General features: G+C 28.6%; 1 protein-coding gene across 6 annotated transcripts in view; it reads right to left on the bottom strand.

Moving 5' to 3' along the window:
• Positions 1-13,733, bottom strand: part of LOC106678379 (Smg6 nonsense mediated mRNA decay factor) — a 79,837-nt gene that overhangs the window by 63,693 nt on the left and 2,411 nt on the right. The window contains exons 1-5 of one of the 6 annotated variants that reach the window (XM_067049695.1): positions 8,887-9,036; positions 8,443-8,675; positions 7,987-8,177; positions 4,358-4,384; positions 617-1,366 (exon numbers count right to left, since the gene is read on the bottom strand). In XM_067049695.1, the coding sequence (XP_066905796.1) occupies positions 617-1,366; positions 4,358-4,384; positions 7,987-8,018 (809 nt within the window). In that variant the 5' untranslated portion in view covers positions 8,019-8,177; positions 8,443-8,675; positions 8,887-9,036. The other 5 variants (XM_067049696.1, XM_067049698.1, XM_067049697.1 and 2 more) reach the window with 5 other exon arrangements.

Below are 13,733 nucleotides of genomic sequence, written 5' to 3' on the forward strand. Positions count from 1 at the left end.
CAACCTTAAATAAAGTTCATAAACGCAACCTTAAATAAAGTTCATAAACACAACCTTAAATAAGGTTCATAATGATACAAAGAATCAACCTTTAATAAAATAGTAGTTCTACATTCATCAACCCTTCAACCACTTAAGACAGAGTGAGGATAGTGAGCCGGTAGGAGTGACACAAAGAGGCAGTGCAGACACACCATAAGTGTGAGATGATCTTGCGGTCGCTTTTTTTTTCATTATCATTTTAATAATCTCCCATCCTTTTTTTCAACATGGAATTAGGTTACATCACTGATGGAGTTAAAAATTACATTTTTTTTTTTAAATATATTTTAAAACAATTTTTTAAAAAATAAAAATGACATTTTTCACAACAAAATTTTAATAGTTAATTTTTTTATAACAACATATCTCAATAATCTCTATAGTTTAAAATTATATTATTTTATTTAATTCACCAATTTATCATTTTTATTATTATGATTTTTAATTACTTAAATTAAATTAACTTTGAGAGAGAATATCAGATTAGTAAAAAGTACTGAAACAGTTTAGTACACTTTGAAAAATCAAATGACAGTAAAGAAGGTAGATATGTAATATACAGATATTTACTTACTTTTCAGTAAAAGGGTTGTACCAAATAGGCTTAACGCTAGTCATCTGTTCAGCCATATTAGCATTAATGAGCATGGGAAGTTCTGGATAAAATCCATTACAAAGAAATTTTTGGTCATCTTCTTGTGCTTGCCTCATGTTTGACACGACAATTGGTTTATCAGGATTACTCGGATCAAAGAGTTTTTTATGAGAGGCCAGAAGAGGTGGTTGGACGTTCCGAACGTTTGTTGTGCCTTCCATAATAGGCTGAGGAAGAATAAGTATTCCAGCCTGTTTTCCACTACTATTAGGACTATTATTGATGTTAGTTTTTTCTTTCTCTCTCGATATGATTTCTTGTTCTAAGCGCCAGTTTGTCTCTTCGAGGAGTCTCGGTATTTTTCTATCATCTTTGCTTTTTCCGCGACGCCTACCACCACCTCCGCCGCCGCCTCCTTCCTCCCTGCCATGACGAGACCTTCCATTCCCAAAGTACCTGTCCCTCCGTTCCGTGCTGCTCTGCCTACTGCGGTTGTCGCAAGAAGAATTCTTCCTACTTCTGGGGTATCTGTTATTGAAGTTTTCTCTCCTGTCAATGCTGCTCTGTCGACTCCGATTGTCACATGATGAATTTTTTCTACTACGACAGTCATTGTTACTTCTCTCTCGCCAGTTCCTTTCAATACTGTTGTTTCGGCTATAATTTGAAATACTATCCATTGATCCACGACGAATTAAGTTTGTGTTCAAATCATCACAGTTTTTACCCCTAAAAAAATTAAAATTGATCATCAATAACAGAAATGACTTCAAAAAAATAATAATAATAAAATATTTACAAATAAATACAAATAACACAAATATTTCTCAACTAGGAGCATATATTTTTTTTTTTTAATTTTTATTATGTAATATTACATTCTGTCATATATTTATAAACGATGGTAATTGGGATCTATATAATATATAAGTTAAATGATAACAAAATAAGAAGTAGAAGAAAAATAAACAAATAAATAAAAAAAAAATATTAAACTGAAAGTAGAATAACATCTTAAACACAATCATTCCTATTCACAATATTTATATTCAGCCTGCAGGAATTCCAAACTTTTCCCCTCACTATAGGAAAGAGCAGGACTCCAGAAATCCCGGCGCTTCTCTTTCAACTGCGTCACTGGTATGGGGGCATATTTTTCAAGTAACAAAATATACTGATAATGAATAATTTTATTAAATAATTTGTGTATATCTAACTATTTTATAATATCATGTACTACTATATATATGTCATTCAGATGATAGAAAGACAAACTCCAATTCCTACATTTTTTAAAAAAGTATTTTAATTAAAATTGTTCAAGATCCTTTCTTTTTTTTCTTTAATAACAGTATAGCAGAAATATAAAAATATAACAGTTTTCTAATTTAAATTTTCCTCTCAACCATTTATTTAATAGTAAATTTTTATGGAATCAACATTGGATATATCTAGATTGAGTTTATGAAATTAGTCACTCTATCAACGGATAGACACACTGAAAAAAATTGGACATTTTCAAAATTTCAATAGTGAGCCTGGCAGATCAAGTTGAGGAAATAAAGGAAAATTTTAATTGTCCAAATAAAATAAATTTTATCCAATCTAAGTCCCAAAACAATTTAAATTTCTTTTTAAGTCCAATGTTTCGACCAATTCGGCCATCCTCAAGGGCAATACATCACAAGACAGATTTTATTTAAAATTTTATTATACATATGATTTTTAACAATTTTAAACAAACAACAATATTATTAATAAATTATCATTCCTTAAATAAAAATTTAGAACCCCATTAATTTTTAAAAAACTTATCCAGGCTATTTTGCCCAGGTCAATAATTTCAGTCCAAAATTACACTGTGAGACATTAAAACATTATGAAATCATATTAATCTATTAATAAGTAATCCTTAGCTTATATTTAATTACCTATTTGACACAACAATATTTGTTACCTTCCCCATACTCAGGTTAGACATATAATTAGTTTATTTCAACTATACTTTGTATTTAAGATATGATAATTTATTAATTATATTGTAATTTTGTAAAAATTGTTATTGTCCTTGGGGATGGCTGAATTGGCCGAAACGTTAGAATTATAAAGAAATATAGATTGTTTTGAGACTTAAATTGGATAAAATTTATTTTATTCAAACAACAATAATCAGTCTCTCCAAACTAAAACCAGAAACAACTGTTCTTAAATTTAAAACAATTCTCAGGCCACTGCTGATGTACAGTTGTGAAGTCTGGAGAGCAGCATCCTTTACGAAAAGAAAAAAATTACAATCTTTTCAAAATAAAGTCCTAATAATCGCAGTTAATGCTCCTTGGTTCATAAGAAATACCCAATTGCATTGGGAATTACAAATGGAGTCAACAGAGGATTACATCAAAAAACGGTTCATGAAGTTCCACTCTCAGTTGCAGACAGTTAAAGGAGCAGTGACTTAAAACCTGGGAAACCCAACCTCAATCAGATGACTGAAGCCCTAAAAATTCTATATTTATTACTTCATTATTAACACTACCACTTTTTTTTTTTCTTCTCTCGTTCCTTTTTCAAATTAACTTGTTTCTTTTTACCATTAAATTGTTTGTTTTGTTAGGTGTACAAATATCATTATTTTTTGGAAGATTATAGATTGACCGTGTGTATAGATTAATGGAATATGGTCCGGGTGCGGTAAAAAAAAACTCAAATAGTAGAATTATACTATTTTATTGAGCCAACGTTTCGCCCCACGTTGCAGGGCTTCGTCAGGGCTGTTTTGATGGCAGTCAAAAATAAAGTATACTTTATTTATAAAATAAGTCATACTTTATTTTTGACTACCGTCAAAACAGCCCTGACGAAGCCCTGCAACGTGGGGCGAAACATTGGCTCAATAAAATAGTATAATTCTACTATTTGAGTTTTTTTTTTACCGCACCCGGACCATATTCCATTCATCATTATTTTTTGTTATTAATTTAACTTTTCTCTTTTATTAAAAAGAATTATTCTTATCTATTTATTTTATCTTTTTTTCTCCTTTTAATTATAACATTGTATACAGTTAGGGGTGTCTTTTGTAAAAGACTGTAACCCCCCCCCCATAATCAACTGTTAAAAAAAATATATTTAATATAACGGTTATACCAACCATGTAAGGCCCACCAGACCGATCTGATATAAAATAAATAAAAAATAAAACAAAATAACCAGTCTCAAGAAAGTGTAAAGATTATATATAAAGGGAAATTGTAAGTGAAAACAGTATTCATAACCAACCGTCTGCTTTTATATATTGGTTCAATATTCAACTCATTGAATGGTTTATTTTATAGGGACTGGGTATATACCAAAGAGGGTTTCCTAAACTCAGCAAGTATTTTAACACTCACTCCTTTTTTCATTATGTTCAGAGTTTACGGAGATACCATCAACTGTATGTTCTGTTGTGCGTTTTAAACTAACACAATAAAATTATTACTGATTATGCAAATTCAGACCACAACAAACTCGACTAAAAAGGATTTATTGGGAATATATTTGAATATTAAGCTGTGGTGCAGTGAAGGTCAACAGCTTTGGTAATAGTAGGATAGGTTAGAAAGCACAAGAGAATAAATAGTCGATGGGATAATACGTATCACTTTCAACATTGGTTCAAAACAAAGTTACATAAGAATGAGTTAATAATTACTTCATAACAGATATATTTGTAATTACCTGTCATTTTTATCCTTAGCTGCATGCCTGAAACAAAAATAAAACAATACAATTTAGTAATAAAAATGTTATTGAAATATCATGCATATAAAAAATAATAATAATACATTAAACCAATGGTTCTCAACCTAAGAACCTTACAAGGAGGGTATGATGAGATAATACAGATTCGAATAAATAATTTTGAAATTATCATGATCAGATAATAGTATTGATTTAGGTTAGAATCGCTAAATTTAGGTATGTAGATAGACTAATTTAATACAACTGAAAGTTTGATACCAATTAATATATTTAGTTATTTACACATTGGATTAATGACTGAATCATTTACTTAATCTAATTAGTTTATGGTGGTAAATAACATTATATAATAAAAATTATGGTTTTATGCTTTTTAGTGAATAAAAACTCACTTAATAGAATCAGTAATATTTTTTCCTATTCTTCGGAAAGAGACAAATCGATTCACATAAACCATGAATAATATGTAAACTTTCTGAGCTATGTGCCAAAAATACTTTATCATCCTTCACGAAAAGAAAAAAAACTACAATCTCTTCAAAATAAAGTCCTAAGAATCGCAGTTAATGCACCTTGGTTCATAAGAAATAGCCAATTACATCGCGAATTACAGATGGAGTCAATAGAGGATTACATCAAAAACGGTTCCCAGTTGCCGACAGTTAAAGGAGCAGTACAGCCTGGGAAACCCAACCTCAATCTGAAGACTGAAGCCCAGACTGCTACAGAACATTTTGTTATAAATTTTATTAAATATATAATTAATTCATAGTCACACTACCTCTATTTTACTTATTATTATTACTCATTTTATTTATTCATTTTTTTTCTCTTTTCTTCTCTCGTTCCTTTTCAAATTAATTTGTTTCTTTTTACTATTACAGGGCAATTGTTTGTTTTATTTAAGTGTACCAATATAATTATTTTTTTTTATTAATTTAACTTTCCTCTTTTATTAAGAAGCATTATTCTTATCTATTTATTGTATTTTTTTTTCTTTTAATAATAACATTGTATATAGTTATGGGTGTCTTTTGTACGAGACTATACCCCCCCCATAATCAACTGTTAAAAAAATATATTTATAATATAACAGTTATATCAACCATGTAAGGCCCACCAGGCCGATCTGGTATAAAATAAAATAAAATATATAAAAAAAGAAATTTCTAGCAAACGCTGAACAGACTCAATCGGAAAAAAATTTAATCTTTTCTAAAATTACCTTAAGATATGGACTTTAAGGAACTAAAATCCAGGCAAAATATTGACCACTGGTTTTTTAATTAAATTAAATTGTGAAGGTGAGACAATAAGGAACAGTTTCATAATCATCTTGATCTCCTCTTACCAAATTTTGCTAAATATAATATAGTTATTTCTTGAATATAATTAGGAAAAAGTATTTTGAAAACTTGAAAAAGTAACATAGCTTATTTACGGTAACTTTATGATGATATTAAATATCAGACGTATATTAATAATAATTTACACGGCTACGCATCAGTTCATCAATTATTTCAAGATTTGAGCGTGATCTTGAAATAATAGTTTAATTATGACAATAACTTTTATTATTAAAATTAAGTGTTAATTATTATAAACAAATTTGAATGAAACATAAAATTAATGTTAGAAGGAATGGAATACTAGAGAGCGATCTTTTACGGCCAACTTTCCCCACTAAACCTCCATTTAGTGACGATCATATATCACTTTTGGAACATTTACAAAAAACAAGAAGAGGAAAATTAAATTAGTTAAATCAAGGAAATTTTTAAAAGTGGCTAAAATTGAAAAAATGAAAAAAGCCTTTAAACTTGAAAATCAGTAGAGCTGATAGCTGAAGAACAAAAATTAGTTAACAGCTATTTATTTGCCTAAGTTTCAGCCCACTTTGTAGAGCTTAATTAGGGCTAAAAGATACAAAAACAACTAAAAATATTTTGACATTGTAGGATAATAAGATAAGAAAAGTAGTAAATTAATGTAGGGTTAAAAATATGCAAATATAAGTGAAAAGAAAATTATAATATTCTATCCATATGTATATTTTTATAAAAATGATCCCCAAACCACAAAAGCCGCCCGAACACCCATCCTCTTACCGTTCCATCTCTCTATAACGGATCATGGAAAAAATCCTCGAAAAACTTATTTTTAAACGCCTATACCTCATCCTAGATTCCAATCATATAATCCCATATCACCAGTTTGGATTCCGAACATCCCACTCCACTATCCAGCAATGTCATTGTGGTGGACATTGTTTCGTCTTCTTTGGAGCGCATAATGTACTGCGCGGGAGTCTTTTTTGATATAGAGCAGGTTTTTGATCGATTCTGGCACCTAGGACTGCTTTACAAACTCTGTGAATTCCTACCTCCTACATATTTTCTCATCATCCGTTCCTTTCTTACTAATAGATTATTCCAAGTAAACCACAATGGTTCCTATTCATCCCTCTATTTTCAATCCACTGCTGTTCCTCAAGGTAGCATCCTTGGTCCCATCCTCTACACCTTCTATACAGCAGACATCCCAAGAACTCCTAACACTATCTTTGCCACGTACGCTGATGACATATGTGTGCACACAGTTAATAATAAGACTTTGATTGCATCCCAAACTCTCCAGTCCCATATCATAAGGGGACATCCATTATAACCATCATTCCTCGAAGAATGGAGTCGAAATTGGAGGATAAAAATAAATCCCATCAAATCACCTTTACTCTTCGTCATAAACCTGCTGACTGCCCTACAGTAAACTTTAATAATGTGGCTCTTACCCCTGTAGAACAGATTCATTATCTTGGACTACACCTTGACAAACAACTAACCTGAAATCCTCACACAAGACTTTAAAGACAGGAAACTGCTCGTCGATTTCGACTATTACAGCACTTACTGGACAAACAGTCTAAACTTCCAACTCATTACAAAAGACTGATCTACATGACAATGATAAGGCCCAATCTGGACATACGGAGTTAAGCTTTGGGGCTCCACTAAACCTTCAGATTCCTCTCGTATCCAATACTTACAATCCAAAATTCTTCGTAAAATCCTCAATGTTCCTTATTTTGTTACTAATAATAACATCCATAAAGACCTAAATATTCCTTATGTAACCGATCTAGCCCGAACCAGATATCATTCCTTCCATTATAAACTCCCTAACCACCCAAACCCACTAGTTTCTAACCTTGCTTCCTCTTCCATTCCTGGCAATCCTCCGAGGCGCCTGAAAAGAAGATGGCCTCGTGACCTTATATTGTATATATTGTAAAATGTTTTTAGAGTTCTACTACTGGGTAGTTTCTCTACATGCTGTATCATATCATTATGATCTTACTTCAAATTTTCTTGTTGTATTTTATATACAGTTGTAAATGCCAATAAATAAATAAAAAAAAAAAAAATTAATTCAAATTAGTTTACGAAATTGGAGTCAAATGGTATTAGTAGACGGTACCTAATCAGTTTCGATATTCTCTACACAGTCATTAATTAAAAAATATACAAAAAAAAAAGATAAAACCCAATAAACTAACATTTTCATAATCTTTAAGGAAGATAACAGATAAGTGTAAAATTATTTACTTGAAATATATATCTGGGTTATCGGGAGGCATGCTTGGTACAATTATATTTAAACAAATATACCGTTTTTTTCTTTTCCTTCTCTCTTTTTGAGGTGGTGGTGCTGGTTCTGCGAACGACTCTCTTGAATTGCAACGGGAAAGAGGATTAGTATCTTGCTGCTCACACCTTTCCACTTCAGCAGCCCAATCCTAAATCGATATTTGAAGCCGTATTATAACTTTGAATTAAAACTAAAGCATGCAGTAACCATATAAGAAAAAAAAAAAAAACTAAAACTAAATTTATATATACCAACAGTTCATTTTTTCTTTTTTTTTCAATTTTTAAACATACTAAAGTTTACTAGACTTTGAAATTCACAAATGTGATGTGTTAACTATATAATGAATTATTTAAAGTTAAAAAAAAAATTGTATATAAGAAAAAATGAAATATAACAATTCCAAGACTTACATATGTTTTGACTTGATAAACAAATTAAAATCAAGGTCCAGACCAAAATCAAAGTCAATTAATTGAGAACTGCTTCATTGATTTTTTTTTAGAATCTTACAAATTTTATTCAAAAATACAATCATTTTTAGCTTCTTTCCAATTCAAAAATATTAACCATAAATTCAAATTCAAAACATGTCACAGTTAAGCAATAATAAACTAACACAAGTTTCTTCAGTCAAAATAACAAACTAAAAAAAAAAGTACTTTTTTATTTGTTTTGAAAAAGCTGTACGCCAAATATATAACAAAAAAAATATATAATTCATTAAAAATTTTAAAAGTATGAAAACTGTTTACAAACTAAAAGATTTATTGTACTGAATAATTCACCACTAAATAAAATCAAAATAGTTTCTTTTAAAATTAAATGCATAATGTTTATAAAAATAAAAGTTTTACCGTGCAACTAAAATTGAAAACATTATTAACAAATTTGGAATGAAAACTTTTTAAAATAAAAAAAATTTTTTTTTTTTGGTTTTCAGCTGGATATTTTGTTTAGATTTAAGAGTGAACAGATAAAAAGTCAAATTTTAAAAATGATATTGAATAACAATGGTCGTATTTAAACTAATAAACGGTAAAGCTTTTTGCTGTTTTTTTTGTTAGACAAATGAAAGAGTAAAAAATCACTGCCGAAACAAGACGAAATACAGAAAATCACAATACATTTCAATAATTAAATGTAATAAAAAAGCTAAACCATATGTTCACTGCCATCTGTATAGTTATTAAACAAATATTCTGGCACCATTGGATATATGTAACTGAAATGACCTTTATTTGTATAATACTAGATTAATTTTAATTCTTAACCTCATATTACACCATGAATTATATTTTACAATTAAGATTATATACTGATTAATTAAATGTGTTCAAGAAAATATACAACATTTTTAAGCCAATTTGAACTTTTTCCAAATCGATCTTTCTTTCAAGCAAATTGAAACTCTTAGTACAACAAAAAATGGCTTTCCAAGTAGTTAATTATTTCTCACCCTTCAGTTATAATTATTTTTAGTTCGATTATAACACCTGTGAATAATCAAAAAGTAAATACAAATTGTTCAAATAAAATCAATTGTATCCAAATTTAAGTCTCAAAACATTCTTTATTTTCTTAAAAGTCCAACGTTTCAACCAATTCGGCCATCCTCAAAAACATTTTTAATAACCAATTTACACTCACATAAATTATTAAAAAAAAATTTTTCAGGCTATTTTGCCCAGGTCAGCAGTTTCAGTCAAAATTACCCTATTTTTTCAATATTTTATTAATATTAAACTTTTAATTATAATCATGAGAGATAGTTGACCGTGGATGATAAATGAGGAGAAGATGGTTGGGGGTGCGGTCAATGAAACACAACTAAGTATGACTAACTTATTTTAATGTGCCGACGTTTCGGCTAGAGTTTCTAGCCTTCTTCAGGGCTAAAAACAAAACAAGATAACAACCACAGTAAGTATAGAAAAATAAAAAATATAAAATATAAAAGAAAGTATAAACAAAATAATTTTTTTGTTTATACTTTCTTTTATATTTTTTATTTTTCTATACTTACTGTGGTTGTTATCTTGTTTTGTTTTTAGCCCTGAAGAGGGCTAGAAACTCTAGCCGAAACGTCGGCACATTAAAATAAGTTATTTATACTTATTTGTGTTTCATTGACCGCACCCCCAACCATCTTCTCATTTAATTATAATCAATATAATAACTCTATTACACCCTGCTATCATAACAATATTTATAATTATTATGATAGCTAATATATATAATTATTATGATTGCAGGGTTTATTAGAGTTTAATTGATTATAATTAAAAGTTTAATATTAATGAAATTGATTAGGGACAAAATAGGGTAATTTTGACTGAAACTTGAAACCTGAGCAGAATAGCCTGCAAAAAATTTTTTAAATAATTTATGTGAGTATAAATTGGATTTTAAGAGGATGGCTCGAATTTTATGAGGATTGGCCGAAACATTGAACTTTTGAGAAAATAAAGAATGTTTGGAGATTTTAATCAAGACACATTTGATTTTATTCAAATAACAATAAACATTCTCAAGAAAGTTAAAAGATTATATATTAAATAAATACAAATATTATAATAACGAGATACTTTTAAATATTTATAATAATTTTTTTTTCATTATTTAACTCCATGAAGATAAAATAGATGCTTCTCTTCTTCTCTATCTAACTCCTTTATGCCATATGCTAGCACGGAGGGGCCTCGATTCAAAGCAGCTAAGTCTCATGGTCCTAGCACAGTTCATTTAATTATTGGAGTGACTTCCCCCCAAATGTTCGGATATAATCTTGATACAAGATTTTATTGCCTTTCTAGGTTCTCAGTCTTCACTCGTTCGACATGATCGAACCACTCAAGCTGTTTTTCTAGTAAAATAGATGAAGTTCTATTCAAATAATTATTCTGTATTTTGTAAAAACATAATTTTATTTGACTAAAAATCAACTGTGACACAACACCTTCGCACCTTTAATTTAAACTACAAACACACACAGATAGACATCTCTTTAAGAAAACCCATTTACAAGTTAAAAAGTGCCTTTAATAATCAAATCTGAAAATAAAATGTATTCAAAGATGCTAACATAAAATTTTATAAGTGCATTCTTTTATTTTCCACTTTAAAAATATATTTTTTCAACTCATTAATTATTAATCAGAATGATCAAAGAAAATATTCTTGGTAACTCATTAAATCTACATTATAAAAAATAAAAATACAATTTATTTAAACTATTAATTTTATTTTCAAACAATTCAATTAAAACATATTAAATTGAATCTGTATCGCTACAATCCATGAAGGGTTAAGTGTGCAGTACTTTGTAAGGAAGTACTGTTAACAGGCCAACAGTGTGGCAAGGGAGGTGATTTGGTCAGAAATACGCTTGACCACCAGATTTTTAACCTATTTAGAGAACCTACTTTCTGAGGCTGGGTAGACCCCAGAGGGCTCCCGAACCAACAGGGCTGACTTACGACTGCAGTAACAGAATTAAAAAAAAAAAATTGAAACATATATAATTTAAAAATCAAAAATAAATAAAAATTGAAACATCTTATTATTTTCTTAGTATATTTATCCATAGAGAATGTAAATAACAATTTTCATTATTGTTGACTCAGCGTTGAAAGATATTTTTACTTAATGAATGAATTGTAAGATAGAGAAGATAAGTATAGACAATTTTTTATTGTTTCAATAACTCATTTCATAGCACGTTTTGGGAGCCCCTGATCAAAAAATGTTATTTAAAAATTCCATTCTACTATCATTCCAGATTATAAATGACTACTTCATAAGATACCATTAGTAATAAATCTTTCATGGCAATGATAGAACACATTAAAACATATTCCATGTTTATATATACACATAAAACCTATTCTAATGTAACATAACTTAATAAATTACTTTTCAGTTTTTATTTGCATTTGCTTAGGTATATATAAATAATGATGCGAGTTTCTAGATTATTTTTGGGCAATGAGAGAACATTTTAAATAAACTGTGTTGTTGTTTTTCTAACATTAAATTAAAATATTATTTCATTCTTAGTTACAAAACACAAGCACTTAACAATGTTTTTAAATATGAGTATTTTTTTTTTTTTATAGTAAGAAATTGAAAAATAAAAAAGAAGAATATTTATAGTAGTAAAACAATCCAAAAAACCAAAAGAGAAGCAATGAAATTTAACTTCATTAATACAAAATTTAACATTACAATAAATAGTCTGATATTCTAGTTAAAATCAATCTACATTAACACTATCATATTCAGTGACACCAACGTGTTGTCACATGTAGACCAAGCGTTAATTGCTGGTAACATGCTGGAGTCATGCACGGCAACATAATTTTTTTTTTAATATCTCTTGAATATAGGAGCTATGTTAAACCCCGATTCAGGCATTTTGAATTCAACAGACGTAGTTTTTATAAAATAAGTTAGAACTAAATCTGTACAGACTGCATACTGTTAATATACTCAGCATTCATCTTATTTATGTACTTTTGAGAAAATAACCTTATAATGTATTTTAAACTTACTAAGAAGGCATTTTGCTACCATATATACAATTTTTCTAGTTGTTTTGTTTTCCTAGTTCTTTTAGTTTATTTTAAAATATAAATATAAACAAAAGCAAACACATACAAAATATAAGGCCTCACATTATTTTTCTGGTTCTTAATTTTACTGCTCGATTTTTTTTAATTTAACTAGAAATATATTGTTAAAATAAATTTTATTAAATCATCTTACAACCATTTTTCCCCCTAAAACAAATTCACATCTGAGATTTAATTACCTCTTAAATAATTCAATTGAAGGATCCACTATAAATTTCAAAAGGGAAACTTTTTTTTTTTCATTTTATCCTGAGATATTTGAGATACTTTCATTCAATTTCACCTTGGTTTATTAAATTTCTGAATTACACCCACATGACTAGGAAATAAACTGAATTGATTATAATCAAAATTAAATGGGTTTCATTTGAGTAAAAAATAAAGAAGAAAAATATTGATTTAACTTTCCCAACTTTTGGCTTCACGAAAACGAGAAATATAGTTCAAAGATCTAGATAAAAATCAAATTATTTATGATGGTATATTAAAAGGAACAGACTATGCAAAAATATGTGACATTCATAAATATTTAAAATATATAAAGAAACATGAATTATCTTCGATACCAATATTAATGACAATTTAAAATATATAAAGAAATATGTATAATAGACATAGTTATGGTATAGTATATCAGTAAATTAGATTTATTTAACTTAATAAATAATAGCAATAAATAAGGGATTGGGCAAACTGTCCTACGGAGGTTTCATAGAATATAGTGAATTAATTTTTGGCTTAGTGGCATAAACTAACACCATCCACACGGGGAAAAATAAAAACTTTTCACTTTAAAGCACTGTAAAAGTACACAGACTAAATAATGAATATAACCTACTAACTTAACCTTTTATTGAACGAAGAAAATCATAAAAACTAAGGCAATGAAAAATATTGGAATGTTTCACATACCTAAAATTGAAGTCAGTGGCGGATAAGACAATTTGCTGCAATAATATTCACTGAAGGAAACTTCTTAAATTTTATACAATTTTATATTTTTTTAATAGTGACAATAAATTATCTATAGTAAAAATATAAAATAATTTTAGTTACGATTAGAGGTTTTA

The sequence above is a fragment of the Halyomorpha halys genome, unplaced genomic scaffold (assembly GCF_000696795.3).
Source record: "Halyomorpha halys isolate HHAL.00 unplaced genomic scaffold, Hhal_1.1 Scaffold136.1, whole genome shotgun sequence".
Taxonomy (NCBI): Eukaryota; Metazoa; Arthropoda; class Insecta; order Hemiptera; family Pentatomidae; genus Halyomorpha; species Halyomorpha halys.